The 21,532-nt window shown below is 40.9% G+C and overlaps 1 protein-coding gene across 3 annotated transcripts; it reads right to left on the bottom strand.

The window, feature by feature from the left end:
- Positions 1–823: 823 nt before the first annotated feature.
- On the bottom strand, positions 824–18,911 carry VPS26A (VPS26 retromer complex component A). 3 transcript variants are annotated; one of them, XM_083614350.1, is made up of 9 exons: positions 18,687–18,911; positions 11,790–11,939; positions 9,531–9,606; positions 7,873–8,029; positions 5,939–6,103; positions 4,704–4,810; positions 3,900–3,968; positions 2,904–3,046; positions 824–2,396 (listed from the first exon to the last, which is right to left on the bottom strand). In XM_083614350.1, the coding sequence occupies exons 1-9, from the start codon at positions 18,687–18,689 to the stop codon at positions 2,283–2,285; spliced, it is 984 nt and encodes a 327-aa protein (XP_083470476.1). In that variant the 5' UTR covers positions 18,690–18,911; the 3' UTR covers positions 824–2,282. The 3 variants fall into 3 exon arrangements, with proteins under 3 accessions (XP_083470476.1, XP_083470478.1, XP_083470477.1); XM_083614352.1 differs by lacking the exon at positions 18,687–18,911 and adding an exon at positions 18,328–18,355; XM_083614351.1 differs by lacking the exon at positions 18,687–18,911 and adding an exon at positions 17,441–17,459.
- Between the last annotated feature and the right edge of the window lie 2,621 nt (positions 18,912–21,532).

A 21,532-nucleotide genomic window follows, 5' to 3' on the forward strand; every position in this document is an offset into this window, starting at 1 on the left:
GAAAGGGCCAGAAGGTTTTCATTTATTTCTTAAATTAGTATGCCATATTCTAATTTTAAGGAGTGGGTGGGACCAAGTACTACCTTAAACTAGCCTTAAGATAACAACAAAATGAAGGAGACTGGGCTTTGCACTTCAAAACATTTTATAAATCCATATACAAAAGAAAAGCCCTTATCAATTTCAAGAAGCTGGAACAAAAAAAAAATGGTGTTTGAGAGCAGGACTTCAAACATATTCTTAAGTGTAGTCAAATTAGATTAAAAACCACATAATTCTGCCACTTATTTTTAATGCATCAACCACATCCTAAGGCAGCATATTCCTTTATGGGGTTGCAAACTATAATGGCTTGGTTTTAGATATGAAAATTGTCTCTATCTAGATAATTAGTCACCATGGCACTAAATGCTGATCTCCAAAAATACACGTCTAACTGAAAGAAATGGATTGGTCCTATGCTGAAATTAATAGGCATGACTAACTGAGGTCCCTTAATTTCAGTACTTCTACCCAGAGTACCACTTAGCTGCCTACAATGCTCTGATCTGTTCAATTCACTTCAACCAAATTTGTTGTGCCAGTATAAGAAATATATCTAAATGAACAGGTTCAAAGGGAAAGTATGCCACCCATTGAGAATCCCAGTTTTGTTTTGGTAGTCCGTGATCACTAAAACTTGAGATGAACTAGAATTTCTTCCACCCCAACAATGCATTAAATGCTATTTAAGAACATCCCAAGTCTAACTTTAAGATATTCAATAATTCTATAAGTGAAACTCACTACAGCACAATGTAAAATTGAAGACACAATCTAGATATTTTAGTGAGAATACAGCTATTTTTAATAATTCAAAGAGCAGTTTATTATGTCTATTATACATAGTTGCACAATTTGAGGCTGGTTAAATACAATCAGTTTTCAAAAATTTATTGGAATAGTTTCCAGATTACAACATGCAAGTGTCCATGAAAATATTTGGCATTTTTTGTTTGAAATTCTGAATAGGCACTTACATGAGGGAGTTAAGTTCTCAGTCATAGGCATCCATACTAAAGAGAAATATCCCAGCACGCAGCATCTTTGACTGCTTTATCAAAGTGCCATGGTAGTAAAACAGTTCTTACAGAAGTATAATTTGAGAATTTCACTTACTCATAAAGTAAGGTAACCAATAACACTTGCAGTGAAGTTTAGAAACATTCTTGGTAGATAGGCCAAGTGAACTACAAATATGAGTAGCCATCTAATTCAGCAGGTTCCATATTGTGACCGTAGTTAAACTCCGTTTCTGAAAACTACATGCTTAATTGTGGATAGATGGAGGCTAACAAGGGTTGTCCAAAGACTAAATTCACTAAAGTTAAAAATGACTGGGTGTTTTGCTAGACAGAATTCCAAAGCCTACTTAGAATTCAATTTGGTTTACATACACAGACCTTCCTACAAGCCAATGTTTGAGGTGGTAAGATGAAGTGTGCATTTTAATGCAAAGTGATCTGAATTTTGTGCCTATGACCCGAATTCCAAAAGTGTAATCAGTAAAAGCTACATTTTCACACACCTTTGCCACTGAAACACAGCTTAATGGGATAATTCTGTATTTTCGCTTAGGGCATATAAGCCTTCAAGGGCTTTGCAATTTGATAATAGAATCATTAAGATGGAGGTGCCAAGAAAAGAATTAGAAGAGTCATCACCCCTCTTATAAAGCTAGTATGAGAAAGAAGCTTGTTTTATTATATACATTCCTCAGAAAGAGACAAAGTCTGAAAACTCTGGCATGAGAACTATTCCAAGTGTATGGACAAAATCCCATTATAAACCCTGAATTTGTCATTTTAGAACAATATATTTATTAGTTTCGAAGGATACAGGCAGTAGACGATGAGGAAGGATGTATGATATGACTGTGGTATAGGAAGAGGAAATGCTTTAGTCTACCATCGATGATAAGCAAAACTTAAATGCACCAGCCTACATGCATGGGGAAACGTAACTTTTTTAAGCTTTATGCATATATCTGAGTGCATCACACCAGACAAAAAGTAAAATGTGCAGTATAAAATAGCTTAAGAAAGTTCCAGTGTTTGAGAAAGCGCTTATTTTAAATGTATGTACACACTTGAATGTTTACTTAAAGAATGTTTTAGTAGTGTGGGAAATGCAGCACTGTAAGATGAGGAAGACTGTTGAAATGGGTGGCCTTCTTCCCTACAGGCTGTTGCCACCTTTAACCTGCTGATCTGTCAACAGTTCTTTCACTCCCAACACCCAGTTCACATTTCAGGCTGCTCTGCTGATGCCTGTGGTTCTGGACTTTCAAACCGCTGGTGGAAGTTGGTTCGTTGTTTCCTCAGCTTCTCAGGAGCTTTTCTCCAAAGAATGATCTCCTGTTTAAGGTGAAAGAAAATGTACAGTTTAGAGGCTTCATATTTTAAACATACTGATGTCACAGATAGAAGCATCTCTCCTAGAACACTCGCGCACGTCCCTTAGCATTTCCATATAAACTTCTGAAAAAACCTAGATACTGAAAGCCACAATCCTTTTCAGAAAGTTATGCTGAAGCATGGAGTGGTGCCCATGTTGTACAGTTCTCTTCATGAGGTCTCCTTTGCTCCCACTCTAGACAGTTTGGCAGCACATAAAAACATTGTTTCATAAAGTCTTCCCTTAAGCAGGTAATGGGAGATAAGATTTTTATTAGCATTGTTCTGCTTTTATTACTGATGTTTTAATGGACTGCATTTTTTCTGCTTAAGTATCCCAATTATTGTTTTATTGGGTGCTGGCTTTAGTACTTTGAAAGTTGCCCTGAATATTTTCTAACAGAAAAGGCAACACAAATAAATAATAATCCACCTCATTGCAATACTTCAGTGCACAATCTGTCATACCTGTTGCTTGAAGTACCTTCTGTCCTCTTCATCAACTAATACTAGGTTCAAGAAGTATCTTACTGAAAACTTTTTATTCACATCCCTCATTGTAGGAGTAGGATCATAGCCCGCCAAGAAGAGTCTTATAGGAATAGATTCACCTTAGATAAAAAGAAGTTGTGATTAGTTTTGCTTCTTTCCTCAACATTTAAAGGATTAGAATAGTTCCTGACAGTGAATAATCTGGAGTCACAGGGAATGGCATGACATCAATTTAAAAAGAAGGGGACTGGGAATTTCTTCTTAAGCAAGTCACGCCAAATCCCAACATGCCTTTTAATCTGGGTGGGAGTAGCCTCTAAAAAGGAAAACAGCTATATATTTAAATGTGAGCATGGCTCTGCATCCATTTCTGTCATCCAATCAAGCTGGGGAGCACAATTCAGGACAGACAAAGCGCAAAGCTGAAATATGAATTTGTTATCACAACATGCAGGGTGATTAATAGATGGCTTTAAAGGGACAAGCCAATTGCTACTGAATACCAATTGCTGGGGAACAGCAGCAGAAGATAAGCATCTGGTTGACTACTGTGGGAGAGAGGATGCTACACTAAACTAGTCCAATTCAAATGGAGCTCTTCTTATGTTCAGGGGTAGCACATTTGTCCATGTTTTCCCTACTCTTTTTCTTGACTCTTAAGAACACAAGAAAAAGTAATGATAGACCTGGCACAAACCAGAAATCAGTTTTCTAATTTATGAAAGCAACTAATACTATCCAACTGGTATTAAGGAGTGAAGGCCCCAGATTAGGAGCCCCTTATTCATTTAAGGCACTTAAATGATGCATAAGGCAAAATTGGTATTTAGTGCTTTAGATTTTCTTTTTGTACCAGTCTAGGCTTCAAGATAATTTTTATGTACTCCATAATAGGATTAACACTCAATTTAGAGAAACAACATATATTTTAACATAAAAATGCTTTGACAATGTTAACAAACACCAACTCACCTTTAACTGGTGCACCATCCATTATTTCATACTTTGCAATGGTCTCTGTCTCTGTCGTGGTACTAGGTCCTGGTTAAACAATTATATTTTTTAAAAAGTCCTTTAATTCAATTTTGCATATTTAGTTGAATACATTTATTTATTTCTATGGACTAAAGCCCCTTAGCAGTTATACCTTATCAGATCATGAATAGGTATTGAATTACACGGGTAATCAGAAAATATCACTACTTCTCAGCTCTTCAAGACACACCTCCTCTTAGTAATATCCAATATTTGTACTTCCCCAGCTCAGTCCAATACAACAGAACCTCTGAGGAATTATGAGCCCTGATTACAGCTGTTAATCAGGACCAAAAACATGATTAGTTAGTCAAAGTAAACAACTGTCACCCAAGTCTTAAATCTGAACAGGTTACCCCAGTTTAATGTGAATCATATCTGCCACTTGGAGCCTACCCACCACGCCAATTATGAAATATTACTACATTTAGAAGTGCAAAGCAATTGTACAAGAAGGTCTTTCAAGTTGAAAAGTAGCTGAACAGAATACTGATTGCCGTGTATATTGCTAAATACACAGTTGAAGGCAGAGGTTTCAGGAACCTATTCATTGTGAAGCATAAACTAGTTACCTGCAAACCAGTATTGGTCACTATATACAGCTAAAATAAGCTAACTAGCTACACATACATATGCAAAATAGAACAGCCTATTATAAATTGGAAATATCAGAAAAGATAGTTCTAGAACAGATCAAATTAAAAGTAAAAATATTAATGACAGTTTCAAAATTCATCTTACCAATTCCAGTAATCTCTTTTTTGATCAGCTGTAATTCCATATGCTGAATTTTTATTCTTACTAAGAGAAAGTAAATTTTTCCAACAATCACATCCTTTAGATGATACCTTACAGAAACAAAGGAAGGGGGCTTGTAAACTGCACAATTTAACATTTTTAAACTAGTTTACAGCATTTACAATGGTTTTGTGTATTCATATTGCTGAAAAAGGATAAGAAAACAGAACTATCTATATTGAACAGGGTTACTCATTTTACCAAAGAGCAGACCCACACTCAAGTTTGTAGCTGCTACTCAGTTTTATTCCTCAATCAGGCAGTATGTTTTCAGAAGCCACTTTAAAGCCCAATGAACAGAAAGTGCTAGTAGTAGTAGAGACTGTTACAAGTTATCACAATATGCACTGAAGGTAAGTTGAGATTTCAAAATGTTGATGCCATAACAAATCAAAAAAATTGTATCCTACTTTTGCATCATGTAGAATTGGATCCAGACTAAGCTATTTGCACCTAGGTCCACTGCAATCAATGTGAAAAGTCAGTAATGTCTAACTTTTAGATAAGTACAACTAACTTAGTTTGAATCCCACTCATAGTAACAGAACGCTCAATTGGCATACAATGAGCACATTTTTTAAAAAATAGCAAAATTAAAAGAAACACAGAAAAACAGCCACCAGCAAAACAGTTTTTAAGGAGGCAAGACTAAGAAATCGTCATAAGCCACCAAAGCAGAATAGTTTTCACCTGCTTTCTAAATGTCATCAAGGAGGCACCAGTTGGACTCCCAGAGAAAGGAGTTCCAAAGTTTGGGTAGAGTTCTCAAAAAGGACCTTTTATGTATACCCAGCAACTCAATCTTAAACACTGATGGGACACAGAGCAGCGTCTCCTCCAACTACCTGAGCTCACAAACAGACTGGGTGTCAGTGGAGCCAATATAGTACAGTAATCAAAATCACAGTACAGTACCAGTAGCTGGTATAGTAATCATAATTCTAGCTGCAGCATTTTGTATCAGATGAAGTTTCCATGTGGGCAGTTGGTTCAAGAACAGAGTAATATAATACTCTTGAAGTGTAACAACTTTGGAAGGTCAGCTTCACCCACCTATACCTATACATGGTCCATTAGCACCCAGTTAATTACTGCTATGTGTTCCACACTTTTAACCTGAAGGAGTTTCCCTGGTTACCCATTTCAAGGTCACACATTCCCTTATTCATAATACATACTTGGATTTGTTGTATTCAAATTCTATATGCAGACAATCTTCAATGCCGACTTCCATTTTAATAGAGTTGTTAACATCTGGGTATGTCGCAAGCTGGTGAACGATAAGGTCATACTCTTTTACCAAGTCTGACAATCTTCTTACTATCGTAACTTTAAGGAAATACCTACAAAACAGGAAATTAGCACAGATTGTATACACAGAATATTTTACATACATGAAGTGGCCAACTTTATCAAATTAGCTAACATCAGAAATAGACTATATTGAGATTCATAAACGGCATTAGCAGTTAAATCTGAATTAAAACAATCTGCTCACAATTCTAATTCCTTTTGTTGCAAGGCCAAAATAAGAATTTAATAAGAGCGTTCCCTAAAGCAAGAGAAGGTGATTCCAACTTTTATTAGCACAATGGGTTGGAACCAGACATGCCTGCAGCAGAACTCTAAAGCTTCAGCAGGTAGAAGAGAAAAGGCAATTCATTCCCACTCCCCTGCAGCTCTCCATGAAGATTGGCTTGAGAGGATTGAAGGTCCTTCTCGTACAGCATGGGAGATGTGGTGGGATGCTGCAGAGGAAATCTATTCCTTCAATCTAGCATGAGTCTCTGCTGAACCAGAATCCCTTCTGCAAACTGAAAGGATTCAATCCAGTATTTCTTTACAGCTCTATAAACAGGATGGAATGTATTTTGAGGACCCACTTACATTTAAATCTAAGGTTTACATATTATTTTTAAGGCAGGCACATCCAAATTCGTGTTTCAGATTGCTTGCTAAAGCTTTTTTTACCGTTTCCATATAGTTTCCTGTTATCATTATTATAATCATATTTATTATATGACTAATTACTTTTACTATGTAGAATTTTTTATTTCTTTCATTTTATTGCAACTTGTTTTCATTTTTGTATTTCTTAAAATTAACAATGCTGTAATCAAGTATTTTAATAATGACTAAAGAACAGAAATTCAGAGTCTTCCATCACTGCATGCCTTTTGGCTCAAATACCTTCCAATTATTCTCTCAAAAGCTGCATATTAATCTATGTAACTAAGGGCAACATCCAACATAACATTAGTGGAATAAGTTTGAGAATTAACATTGTTCTGCAATCAGTAGTGCAAAAGCTTAGTTGTCACTGAGAAGTTCTGCAACTTGTTTCACAAGCACAATTCTCTCACTAGATTCAGCTGCTGTGCTACACTCAAAACAAGGCTCTGGCTAGCAAAACAGCTGTTGTAAAAGTGGCCTGCCACAATCAGATATTACTCTAAGCAACTTAAAATGATTTGAGCAAAATGATTTTGTTATAAGAAATTATTCTAAGCAAGTGATACAAGTTTCTTAGTATAGAGTGACGTTTGATACACAAGACTGCTCACTTTGTCTTTGGAGCACAGGTTGCATAAAATCTCAGCTTTGGAGACTACTCAGATGAATAGCCTACCAGCCTGCAGGAGCATATAGGGAGTTTGATTCATAAGATATTTTATCTAGATTCTGAAGGCCAGAAAAGAAAAAAATTCCATCAAAGCCATCAGATCAGAGAGAAAAAGGATCCATATGGGTTAGATTCAAAAGTATGCTTCCATTAATGGAAACAGTTCTTTCAGCAATGTAACAGCTTTCAATTCAGCAAAGGTTCCTACACATGGAAACGAAGGGAGGTGACTTTCTCAGATACCATTTTCCCCTTATAACCCTCATACCACCTTCCTTCAATTTAAGGGGTGAGAGAGGCTGCAGGGGGGATTTGGCAAAAGAACCCCTTCCCTCTTTGTGGATGTCTCTGCTAGATCAAAATTCCTTCCACAAACAGATGCAACCAATTTATAATATATAATATATTTTTACACATACCTATATAATGCTATAAGTTTAAAACTATTATAACCATAACTGCAGAAATAGTACTTTTCAGTTTCCATACCTCAATCTGACATTGGCACCGATGTAGGATTCATATGGCTTCTCAACTTGCATAAACTCAAAGTCATAACTTCTACTTTGTGTTAATTCACCAGGTAAGGCCAGTTCTTTCACTAGGTTTACAAATTCATGAGTATTGCTCTTGTCACTGAAAAGCTCTAAGAAAGTAATGAATAGAATCAGAGAGGAAATGTAACAGAAGCTTTCCTTAAGGAGTATACAATGGCTTGACACTTGGGACTGCTGCAAGTGTCAAAGAAGAAAAGAAGAAAAGAAATAGAAAGATATTAAAATATTGGCATTATTTCTATCTCCATTTAATCATGTGAATTCAAAATTTTTTTTTATTATTTTACAGTGTGGTCTAATTCAGAACTCCTTCAGTATGTCAGTTGTATTGCAAAGATCCTCCATACGAGTACAAAATACAACTGTTTTGTTAATTATACTGCAGAACAGCCCACCATTGTTTAATATCAACAGTCAGTTTGACAAACAAGCAAATGACTTGTTGGAGTAAATTCAATAACTTAAAAGGTAGGTTAGTAGAATGTTTTCCAAAATGTGTCATTTTATTTTATATTCTCATATTATAAGCAGAGAGAGAGAATTTACTGAACAAATGTTACTGAACAATTTTACTGAGAATTTACTGAACAAATTTTGGTTTATGAAACAGAATATACAAACTTTAAGAAAAAGCTCTTCAAGAAAAAACAAAAGCAGAACATACAAAGATGTGGCCTCAATAAATTACGTCATATTTACTTGTTGCATCTTAATCTTGAAGATCCACATATGATCTAGTTAGAATATAGTTACTATTTTTAAGATGCATGCTGTTTGTGTAACTGCTGCTTGGCAACATATCACAGATACAATTTATTTGAATCACAGACAGCAAACATTATTTACTTCAAAACAAACATCTTCGGGATACTTGTTATACAACCAGTGTTGGAAACTCAGATATATAAGCTAGGCACCAAATGGCTCCTTAACCAATGTTATAGTCGCCAAAACAGAATGGTTGCCATTTTGGGGCAAGATGGCTCTTAAGTCTTATTCTTCAAATGATGGACTGACTGTGATTGATTCTCAGTTAAACATCTGCCTAGTTCAGATGACAACCTTGAGCTAGGTTACGAACTTTGAGAACTTAAAGAAGAAATGTCACTTGACCCAGGGACAGTCCACATATATATACTGGCCTATTCTGAGCTCTTTTTCTTAATGGTGACATGGACCATTCATAACATAACCATATTCTTTACAACTGTGAGCAGGGCAGTGGGATGGGGTAAGTGAAGACAAGCAACAATTCACTATAATGTTGTTCACCACTCCTGCTCAGACTGCATAGAAATAAAATTTTGGCTCCTGGTTATGCAGATAAAAATTAACTGATAGAATTCTACAGGATGTGGTAATAGTGTGTGAAAACAGTTCAGATACAATGATCCCCAGAATGTGCTTCCTGATGGTGGAGATGTCATGTGACATCCTGGTGCCCAGGTCAAAAGCCTGGTGCAAAATGAGCCTGGCTAATTTTGAACACTGTATTCAACTACCAAGGGAGCAGTCCAGATTACGATTCCTATATCAGGGTTATGAGCACTCAAAGCTATCCATACCAAATGGTAATTCTAAGAGACTCACCAATTTGTCCTACAAATTCAATTCTAATTCCTTGATGCTCTAGCCTCTTTCCAAGTTGTTTAAAGACTATGTTTACCTGAAAAAGTCAAAACAGCAATGAAAATGTGTAAGTGTAATGATCCATTTGTACAAAAACTTATTTTAGATCATTTAAACTAATATATATATATATATATATATATATATATATATATATATATAATTTTCCACCTTTCCCTGCATTTGCAACGCTAATGCAATGTAGAACAATAAAAAATAATCAGTAACAAAATAAAACAACGGTTAAAAACAGATAGGTGCAATTGATAAAACCAGTATTTTTCAAAAGGAAGTGTGGTTCTGGTTCATTGCCCCTTTTCCAGCCCTGTGTTACAATGCTGGACTACATGGCATTTTCATTCCTTCTTCCAACTCTTATTTACTGAATTTTCACAGCAAAAATGGTTAAAACTTGCTAGATGCCACCAGCACTCCCTGCGCCCTGCCAGTTCCTCCTTATGCAATTATTTACAACACTAAAAAAAGTGGGACTGTGGGAAGAGAAACTGGTGAAGCAGCTGTTTAGCAATGGGTGAAAGTAGTTCATTAAATGACAGAAGCAGGAAAAGACAAGTTTTAAAGCAAAGAATGGAGATAAATATGGCACCATTCCAGCATTCTAAAGGGGCAATGAATAGCAGAAGGTTGGAAGAACAGAGGCGCTGGATCTGGCCATGTGCAATGTGCACAGACACTGCCCTTTTCCATTTTAGAAGTAAGAGAATTCCAATAGAATATTCTATGTAGAAGATGGGGCAGGTTCAGGCTTTACAAATACTTCTTCTGCACATCAGAACCCCTACTGTGGGTCTGGATTGCACCAGAACTCCCTTCTAATCATTTGCCAGAATTGAAGGCATTGTGTTAAAGGCAAATTCAAAACCATCACAACAGGGGTAGTATTTTTGGACTCAATATATTGTTATAAAGGGTTTAAGAAAAATTGTAGAAGATAAAACTATCCTTGGCAACTTTAAAGGGACCCGACAGTTAGGTCCCGTTGTGGACAACTCTGGGGTTGCAGCGCTCATCTCGCTTTACTGCCCAAGGGAGCCGGTGTTTGTCCGCAGATAGCTTCCAGGTCATGTGGCCAGCATGACTAAGCCGCTTCTGGCGAACCAGAGCAGCGCACGGAAACACCGTTTACCTTCCTGCCAGAGCGGTACCTATTTATCTACTTGCACTTGACGTGCTTTCAAACTGCTAGGTTGGCAGGAGCAGGGACTGAGCAGTGGCAGATCACCCCGTCGCGGGGGTTCAAACCGCTGACCTTCTGATCAGCAGGCCCTAGGCTCTGTGGTTTAGACCACAGCACCACCTGCGTCCCATCCTTGGCAACTTTATGTGATGGTTATATATGACCTCTAGCATAAGAGTCTTTGGATTGTATCCAGTGTTAGACTAGACAAGACCAACTTATGTCCATTAATTTCAGTGAGTCTACTCTGAATAAAACAGTTCAATACAACCGTGCCACAGAATGCTGGACTAGACAGGCCTTTGGCCTAATCCTAGAAGGCTCTTCTTAGAACATTAGGCAGAGATAACAGGAGTTGTAGTCCAGCAACATCTGGAGAACTATCAGTTCCCCTGTATAACATTTGTGAAAACAGAACACCTTAAATATGACCCAGGTGCAGCAACATTTGCTTGTATTATTACTTAAACCATTAGAATATATTATTTTCTTCCATTCTTTCAATATCAAATTGAGAAGCAAAAAAGTAGTGTTGAAACCAAGCTCCACAGAAGACAAGCTTGTGAACTAGAAGATGTAGATACAGAGTAGTTTTAGGCATTGGGGGGGGGGGGAGAATCTGTATGAAGAGAAACCACTTATAAAAATAAGAATGTCAACAACTTAAATATTTCGATAGTTAATCTAACATATTTTAAATTTGCATAAAACCCACAAATTATCAGTTAACACCATAGATCATTAATATGACATTATCAAACATTTGTGTAATAAAAATTAATGAGGATGACTTATTATCTCCTGTGCCAACACTGAAAGAGGTTCCTCCGCAACAAAATAAATGTTTTGGTCCTTCTTTGACACATACATATTGACTTGATAACATCAACAATAACAATTTGTTATACACTAGAATCTAGATTCTATTATGAGATTATCTGGAACAGTTATATCATTAATACCGTTTCTGCCCTATATCTTACATAAAGTACAAACTTCTTTTTTTAAAAAAAAAAAATTACCTTTCCTGAAACGGATTCTCCATCATAGAAAAGATAATGTTTTTCTATTTTACCATCTTCTGTTTTTATTTCAGCTGTTTTTCGTGATTCTGCGTCATTAAGAACAACATCAATCTCACAAATGGGACCAAACAAGCCTCCCAGAAAACTCTGCAATAAAAACCAAATTCACTTAGTCTTAGATAAAATAAACAGCAACTTTATCAAGTTCAATATAGCAGCCACAAAGTGTAGCTAAATAATGAAGAAAAGGTTCGATTGGCCCTTGTTTTAATTGCTCCTTTAAACATATATAAAAAAATTAATTCTACCAAAAATTTCAGATGTAGAAACTGAACTGGTGTGAGATAACAACAGAACACGGTTATGAATTGTCGCATTTGGGGAAAAGCAAGCATCATGCTAGAACAGAAATACAGGTTCACCATGTCTTATGTGCCAGTGTAGCCCCACCACCACACATGCTACCCCATAACAATTATAAAACTTTACTTCTTAAAGAATAAATTTAAATCAAAATATTTTAAGGGTGAAGTGACAGATAACTAATTTAAGCAACTTAAAACAATTCTTACATATATGTTTCTGCATTGATGGAAGGGAAAAATACTACAAAATACATTAAAACTACATTACAGAAATCTAATCAGCAATTAGTTTTGTCTGAGGGCCACTTGAACAAAATGGGGAAATGACAGGCTAAGGCCCCATGCCCTAAACCCCCAAATAGTTTGCAGCCTAGTCCCATTGCTGCAGGTGCTGCTCATCTATCTTTTGTGCCTCATCTAAGAAAAGCACCACTACTCAGGGAAAGATTAGACCAAGCACGACCAACTTCCATCGATCAGGAACCCATGATCGACCATGATCGCCCACCCCGCAAGCGACCAGTTGGACATGCCTGGATTAGACTATTAGAAATAGTGGTTTTGGGTATCCAAAGAACATTTAAAAAGTGCTTAATGCATTTCAGTTGCTAATTAATTGTCCAGAGACTATGGGTGGCGTTCACCAAGTTTTACTCAAAGCAGGCCCACTGAAATTAATGGATCACATATTTCTTAACTTCAATGGGCCTACTCTGAGTAGACGTTAGCTACTCTCTGCCTACCAGGTGCGGGAAACCTTCGGCCTGTCAGATGTTGCTGAACTACAACTTCCAGCATCCCTAGCCATCAACATGCTTGTTGAATCTGATGGGAACTTAAGTACAGCAAGGGCAAAAGGTTCCCAGTCCCCACACCTGGGCTATACTTGAAGTACTTAAAAGGCCTGATTCAGCTGAAGGCCCTCTGTCCCATTCCTTAACTGATCCCTTTTGTCCTATTTCCTTCTTTCAGGAATCAGCAGGACTCTTTAATTTGGCCCCAAAGCAAACAGGGAAGGAGAGTGGGCCAGGAGACTTGTGGAGGAACAGAAGCAAAACAGACCACCTGTATCCTGTCTCAGTGCCTCAAAGCATTGTAAAGAAAGAAAACCTAGATGGCATTCAATTCTTGCTAATAAGCAAACACCAAGCTATCCAAACAATATGCACAATGGAAGTCCAGACTTCAAAGGAGCCCTACAAGAATTTAATAAGCCACCATTAAAGGCAAAACAAACTGAACTTTCTGATTGAATTGGAAAACATTGTTGAGTGCCTTAACACACTACATAACTGATCTACAATAAAAGGAATTAATTGGGGGGGGACCTTCAAATCCTAAAATGAGTGTGTTTGCAACACACTGTTGTTATGTTTGCACACACACGCATACTTTAAGTATAACTACAATTTGTTTATCCTGTCTTGCTTTGGAACGCAGAGGCCATTCAGCTTGTACAGCAGTGTTCAAAATTAGCCAGGCACTGAACATGATGCGGTCAATCACAAAGCATAGTTTGTCACTTTAGACAAGATGGCAAATTTGTCATATACTAAGAGGAAGGGGATCACAGCATGTGCTGGGAGGAAGAAACATGTAAGACCAAGGGTCCTAGGAGGCTCATTCCCGTTAATAGCAAACCTTAGCATTAAATCTGAGCCATCTCAATGACTGTCAGCTGAATATGCGCAAGGCCCCCAGAGTAAAGGCTGTATTTGAAGAGTTATTTATGTATGGGCTCTTGGCACACTCGTAAGCGTGCACAACACATTATTGATGTTGCAGTCATCAAGTGATGAGCATATATGGCAAATGTCTCCTCAGTATTTCAACATCTAGAGGTACTGGTAGTATCTGCCACCCATCCAAGAATTAATTTATTAATTAATAAGTAAGCTAGTAAATTCCTTTTAAGTAGGCTAGTAAAGCAAAGGCAAATTAGCATTGTCAACCTTTGGGTCTGACAGACTTCATTTGCCTTTAACAGCTGCATGAAAAGCAGAAGTTCAGCATGTGGGGCCGGGAGGGAGGGAGTTACATTGGTTTGGCATGTCATGGGGTTTAAATTCACAGCAGCTCATCCAGACCAAGTGTTACTAATGGTAGCCAGCCATGCCTGAAAGTTATTTTATGACCTACAAACTACACCAAAGATTTCTACAGCTTATGAAGACTGAGGAAATCCCTGTATATAATTCTTGTAGGCACTGTCACACCACCTTAAAATATCAAAGTAAATGACTCAGGGTGCTTCCAGACTGGAGTTTACTCTGGAGTAGGTGCTGTTCATGGATGCAAGATTTGAAAGCATCCACAAGACATCTGTATCATAATACAAGACTTTTTCATCTGTTTAATCTGAATTTCACCTTACTATACAAAGAAAAGAAAGTAAAAACAACCTATTTATACAGCTACAGGCACGCCTGATGCAGACGCTTATTACCATGTTGTTTTTTTGGTAAGCAGTTTAGTCATATGTGTTGTGACGTTTTGATGAGTGGTCTCTACTGCCACCCCTACTTCCATTTTTTCTCAACTGCACACAGCCTAGTCACTTTGTTTCTGGCGACCCAAACAATCTCAGCCTATTTACCTATTTCCACCAACTGCCATACACTGAACACCTTCAAATTTCAGCCAACCAGTTCAGAGAAGGTAGACATCTTCACACAGTATATGTAGGGTATATCTCAGAGACAAACTGTAGTACATGCATTGAGACTTTAAAAAAATAGAGGTCTTATGCAATACCTTTCTTGCACAAGACCTTCCCACTTTCCTCTGTGGTCTTGCACAAGACTTATTATATTTTTAAAAAAATATATGGAAATGAGTCACCCTGTAGAACCAAAAGTCTCCATTTTACACGTCATAAAACATGATAACTAAGGGTTTTTAAGTTTGCTTTTGTGAATTTACAAGTGGGGGGATTAAAGGTGTGTACCCAGGTACAGAAATACTTGTGCACCTATTTAAAACTGGAAAAGGTAGAAAAGCAAAGCAGTACTAATACAGCGGAGGAACAAGAAAACACAGCAGGGAAATATTCTGGCACCAACACCCACTAGTACTGATGGGGAAAAACATAATGCCTATGAAAATATGTGTCAACACTCATACCAATCATGCTCACAGAAAAACCAGATCTGAATGACCCATTTGCAATATTAAGCCACTGCCTGAAAGCTCACTAATACCCCCATAGGCTTTTTACAGACATAAGTCACTTCTAATCAATTGACCTTAAGGATTCATATATTACCGTATTTTTCGCACGATTGGACGCGCCGGACCATAGGACGCACCTAGTTTTCACGGGGGGAAATCAAGGAAAAAATATGACACCCCCCCGGCAGCTCTGGGAGCAGTGGACAGGCTGCACGCAGCCTGTGCGCTACTCCAAGACCTTCTCCCTGCTTTTGCGGGAGGTGGCGGAATTCCCCCACCTCCCGCAAAAGCCCACAGGAGCCCCGCGTGACTCCTGCGGGCTTTTCGACCAGGAGGGAGAAGGGACTGAAACGGCCAGTCAGTCCCTCCTCCCTCCTTGGGGAAAAGCCCCCAAGAGCCGCTCGCTCTTTAAAGGCTGCGCGGCTCCTGCGGGCTTTTCTGCGAGGTGGGGGAATTCCCCCACCTCCTAGAAAAGCCAGCAAAGCCGCGCAGCCCCTTTAAAGAGCGCACGGCTTTTGCCTGCTTTTGCGGGAGGTGGGGGAATTCCCCCATCTCCCGCAAAAGCCCGCAGGAGGGAGAAGGGACTGACTCGGCCAGTCAGTCCCTTCTCCCTCCTTGGGGAAAAGCCCCCCAAGAGCTGCGCGCTCTTTAAAGGCTGCGCGGCTCTTGCAGGCTTTTCTGCGAGGTGGGGGAATTCCCCCACCTCGCAGAAAAGCCTGCAAGAGCCGCGCAGCCTTTAAAGAGCGCACGGCTTTTGCCTGCTTTTGCGGGAGGTGGGGGAATTCCCCCATCTCCCGCAAAAGCCCGCAGGAGGGTTGGAGAGTAGCGGGAAGGCGTCGCGCGCCTCCCCGCTGGCCCCCATCCTCTGGGGCTGGCGATGGGGAAGCGCTGCTTTCCCCACCGCCAGCCTCAAAGAGCAGACTTTCCTGGCTTCAGCGGAAGCAACGTGAAGCCTCCAGAGCGCAGGCTTCGGAGGCTTTGCCTTGCTATTGCTGAAGCCAGGGAGCCTGCATTCACTCCATAGGACGCACACACATTTCCCCTTCATTTTTGGAGGGGAAAAAGTGCGTCCTATAGAGCGAAAAATACGGTATTTTGCTAGTGACTCAAGAGTATATTGCCTGAACAATTTACATTTTATTACATGAGTGTAAGACCACATGCAGATTCTTTAAGGCATTGTTATGGATGGATATGTAATAAAGAAGGTCTTAAACCAGTTCTAGAATTCCTAAGGATTCTATATAGTATACCCAACCTGTTCCATTAAGCTACCTATCTATCAGTATACAACTGGATGGAATCACTGAACAAAGTGCACCCTGCCAAAATTTAAAAAAATGTTAGAATGAAATGATTAGCTAGAATGAAATGACTAGCAATTTGGAAAGTACCCTTGAGGTAATCTAATCCAACCCCCTCTCTGTCCAGTGCAAGGAGTAACTACAGGATTTCTACCTCTGGCAAAGGAGGGCCCATCATCACCTCCTCAGGTGGTCTATTCCACTGTCAAATGGTACTTAGCATTAGGAATGTTCTCCTTAAACCTAGCTGAAATCTGCTTCCCTACACTTTCCACCTACTGGTTCTAGTCCTGCCCTTTGGAGAAACAAAAAACAAGCCTGCTCCATCTTCTTCATTAAACCTGTCAGAAATCTGAAGACCACTCTCATGTCTCCCTTTAATCTTTTGGCGAGCCAAACATAGGCTCGCTGTGGTCTAAACTACTGAGCCTCTTGGTCTTGGCGATCGGAAGGTTCGAATCCTCGCGACGGAGTGAGCTCCCGTTGCTCTGTCCCAGCTCCTGCCAACCTAGCAGTTCAAAAGCACGCCAGTGCAAGTAGATAAATAGGTACTGCTGTGGCAGGAAGGTAAACAGAGTTTCCATGCGTTCTGGCTTCTGTCATGGTGTTCCGCTGCACCAGAAGCTGTTTAGTCATGCTGGTCACATGACCTGGAAACCTATTTGAGGACAAATACAGGCTCCCCCGAACTGAAAGCAAGATGAGCACTGCATCCCCATAGTCGCCTTTTACTGGACTGAACCGTCCGGGGGTCCTTTACATTTTCATTCAACTATTCCTCAGATAACTTTGTTTCAACAACTCTCACCATCTCAGATGCCCTCCTCCTCTGGACATGCTCATTTGTCAGTGCCCTTCTTCAAAGTGTGATGCCTAGAGTACTGCAGACTCCAGGTTCAGCCTGACCACTTGCAACCAGTTGTGCAGGCAAAGTCTTCATACCACCCAGTTCTTCATAGAACCATCAGCGGCCTGAGAGATTTGGGATAGTGCCTGCTACACCTTTCCTAGGGTTGCTTCAGGAATACCTGTGTGCCCTGAGGGAGGGTAGGTGGCCAGGGATCTTGCGCCACCAACTCCCAGTCGGCCTGAAAGGGCTCTATCAACTCTTCATTTTATATTATAGTATTTTAAATTTGTAAACCACTTCAAGTGTCTTGGCAGAAATGCAGGACATAAAGCCAATTAAAAAAACAATCAGCAAAGAAGCATTCACAGTCCAATCCTTACAACCTGCTCCCAGTTCTCCTTCTTGGGTTCCCTATACACCTTTCATCCCTACTGGTAATTACTAACAGCATTCTTCAAATTAAACCTTACAACTACAACAACCCAATTAGGCTGGTTAGGTTTTGCATGCCAGTACTGCTGGGCAACACGTGAAGTAACAGCGCACTGTAAGTAACTGTGTGGTGAGGGTCTCCTCTCCCTACGCGAAAAGGTGCATAAATCCCCCGAGAATATAAACCCGCAGACACGTTTACGCCCCCAGCCCACATTTCCTCCTCTTAGAAGCCAAACCCGGGACTGCCACCAGAGACAGCCCAGGTGACTCTGACGTGTCCCGCACTCCACGAAAATCCCAGGCACTTCCCTCCCTCCCTCCACCCCGCCCTGCTCGCTTAGCCCGCCGTGAGAAACCCAGACCCTGATCTTCCCGGGGCACCGGCGGCAAGAGCGCCCCTCCCCGCGTACTTTGCCTTCTCCTCAAGAAGCAGCGGAACACACGCCGCCCGCGTCACCCAGAAAGGCGGGGTGGAGCGCGTGGTGGAAGTGGGGCGGCGGCATCGAATGGAAGCCCCTCGCGCCGAGAGTGCCGTATCCATGGGAACGGCCAACGGCTCGCCCGGCCTCCCTCGCCTCAAAAGCCCCCCAAGGCCCAACCCGCCTCACAAGGAGAAGGAAGGAGGAAGCCGCCGCCTCCGCCGCCGCTGCTCATACTACAACGGTCCTGCAGGCCTCGGACAGGCGAGGCGACGCACCGCCATGAACAGCCCCGCTTCTCTCCTCCCCGCACCTCGCCGCCGCCTTAAGCCCGGCAGCCGCTCACTTACCATGGTCAGTCGGACTCCGGCCCCCCTCCCCAAGCAACAGTAGCAACCCCGGCCCGCGCCCCTGTCATGTGACCCTTAGAGGCCGCCGTTCGGATCCACGCCCCCAGCACGTGACCAGCCCTCCCTCGGGCGGCGACTGAGAAAGCCGGGCTAGGCGAACGGCGCCGGCAGGCAGGGAGGCAATGGTCGCTAGGGGGCGCTACTTCTCGCAACGAGGCTGAAAACACACACGGAAGCAGAACGTTTGGTCCCTCCTGACGTCTTCCGTTCTGCAAATGAGCTAACCATGCCGCCCAATCCGAGGCGTGTTTATTTGGGAGTGAAAGGCCCGCCGAGTTCAATGGCGCTTCTTCCCAACTACTCTTATAAAGGGGTGTAGCCGCGGGCGTCGTCCCCGTTACCTGCTTTTTGGGCTGGTACCCGTTGTAGACAGTTTAACAACATAAATAAAATATGTATACCATTTAATATATTTTGGTAGGTGGAAACAATATTATGACTCATGTCCAAAACATAACAGTTGACCTCAATTGTAGCCAAAAGGAGGGCACTGAGAAATATTACTTACTATGGGGGAACTTGTGTTTCTTGATCCTGATCAGAAGGATGCAGCAGATGAGGCCTGGCTGCAATATCCCCGCAGAACATATAAAGAAAATTTAAAACATGGGTTCCCCCCAAATAATCCTGGGAAGCGGTAGTTTACAGAGCTGCAATTTCCAGCACTCTCAACAAACTACAGTTCCCAAGATTATTTCAGGGAAGCCATGAGTCCCTGCCTCACCTTCATTTTTCCTTTCTCCTCTCTTACTGAGGCCCTCCATAGAGAAATGTTTGGGGCGGGGAGACAAGAGCTATAATGATTCAACTGAGAATGCTAAATAAACCATGGAATATACATTGGCACTTGATGTGTGTGTGTTTGTGTGTAATGCACTTGGAGGGAATAGCTGGCTGGAACCCTAAACAGAAGCAGCAGAATGCACTGCAGCCTTTTGTTGCAGGTCCCATTTGTGATTTACCACAAATGAAGTCCCTACTTTGAAGCATTTGCCATATAGAAATCCTCCTCCTCTTCCTCCTTTTGGGCTCACAACTGTAAAAGCATGAGACAAAAGGAGCTGGAAGGAAAGAGGAAACTTTGCACAATCTGGAAGAGAGTGAAAGAAGGAAAGAGTGGTAAAGGAATTTTAAAAAACCCCAAAACCAGAGACTAGGGCCTGGTCGTCCTCTTTTATACCTGCTGCTGGGATTGACAAAGCTGCCTCTGACTGGTTGACAAGGCATTCTGGGATTGACAAGGCACCTGCCCCTCCCCTTCATCTCATAGCTCACCAATTAACCAATTATCCAACTCCTAGCCAAACCAATCAACCAACCAGAAGGTTGTAACTGGAACCAGAAGGATGACTGTCAGTCTCTTTTCCTTAGGGTCTCTCTATTTTCAATGGAGAAATGTTGGGGGGTATGGAGTTATCCAACTCCCAAGCCGTCCGAAGGCAATCCTGTACAGTGAAGGGTTGCTTTAAACGTTTAATGTTTTCTTATGTTTTTATATATGTTGGATGCTGCTCAGAGTGGCTGGGGCAACCCAGTCAGATGTATGGGGTATAAAGAATAAAATTATCATTATGGAATGAGGCGTCCCTATTTTCATCAGAGAAACGGGGGGCATGCTGGGTATATTTCAAAAAGGAAAGGGTATGAAAAAATCTGGATTGGGAGAAGGTAAAGTGTGGGAACGCACTGATTTGGAGGAGAAGGGGAAGAAGAGCTTGCTATCCACATAACATAACAATACAGAGGAGTTCTGGACGTCTGGGTGACCTTGGACCAGAAATCCAATCTCATCTACCACATCCATGTTATTGCTCCTCCTAACCGTGAACTCAAGATGGTCGGTGCACCTCAATTGTAGCCAAAAGGAGGGCACTAAGAAATATTACTTACTATGCTCGGGGGAACTTGTGTGTCTTGTTCCTGATCAGAAGGATGCAGCAGATGAGGCCTGGCTGCAATATCCACACAGAACATATAAAGAAAATTTAAAACACATGGGTTCCCCCAAAATAATCCTGGGAAATGGTAGTTTACAGAGCTGCAATTTCCAGCACTCTTAACAAACTACAGTTCCCAAGATTATTTCAGGGAAGCCATAAGTCCCTGCCTCTGCCCTGTCTCCCCTCCATTTTTTCTTTCTCCTTTCTAAACTAAAGCATTTCTCACCTGTTTTGTCCACTGCATGATGGAAGCTCTACCTGGATCTCCCATTAATTTTTTTGCAAGATGGAAGCTGCCTTGTGCTGGGTCATACCATTTGTGCATCTAACTCAGTATTTTCTACATTGACTGGCAGTAGCTCTCCAGAGATTCAAAAAGGCAGTTTGGAGATGCCAGAAATCAAACCTGGGACCTTGTGCAGCCAGAGCAGACACTGTGCCACTGCACTATGGCCCTTTCCCTAGTTATCACGAGTGCAGGAAGCTCCTGCAGCCAATCAGAAGCCGTGCCTTGGTTTTAAAACGGTTTCGGGAGTAAAACAGACTCCCAGAATGGATTAAATTTGAGAACCAAGGTACCACTGTACAGTCTTACCTTGGATTCCAAACGCCTTGGTACTCAGATGCTTTGGCTCCTGAACGTTGCAAACCTGGAAGTGACTGTTCCAGTTTGCAAATGTTCTTTGGAACCCGAATGTCTGATGCGGCTTCCTGCAGCCAATCAGAAGCTTTGGTTTCCGAACATTTTGGAAGTAAAACAGACTTCAGGAATGGATTCTGTTCATCTTCCAAGGTATGACTGTACAGTGGTACCTCAGGTTAAGTACTTAATTCGTTCCGGAGGTC

This window comes from Podarcis filfolensis (assembly GCF_964270895.1).
Source record: "Podarcis filfolensis genome assembly, chromosome: 5".
In the NCBI taxonomy this organism is placed as follows: Eukaryota; Metazoa; Chordata; class Lepidosauria; order Squamata; family Lacertidae; genus Podarcis; species Podarcis filfolensis.

Excerpts from the sequence above, each read along its gene's own strand:
- VPS26A (XM_083614350.1), bottom strand. Across the intron at positions 3,969-4,703 it reads AAAAGAGATTACTGGAATTG|GACCTAGTACCACGACAGAG; the intron begins GTAAGATGAATT and ends TTGTTTAACCAG. Across the intron at positions 2,397-2,903 it reads GAAGGTACTTCAAGCAACAG|GAGATCATTCTTTGGAGAAA; the intron begins GTATGACAGATT and ends CACCTTAAACAG.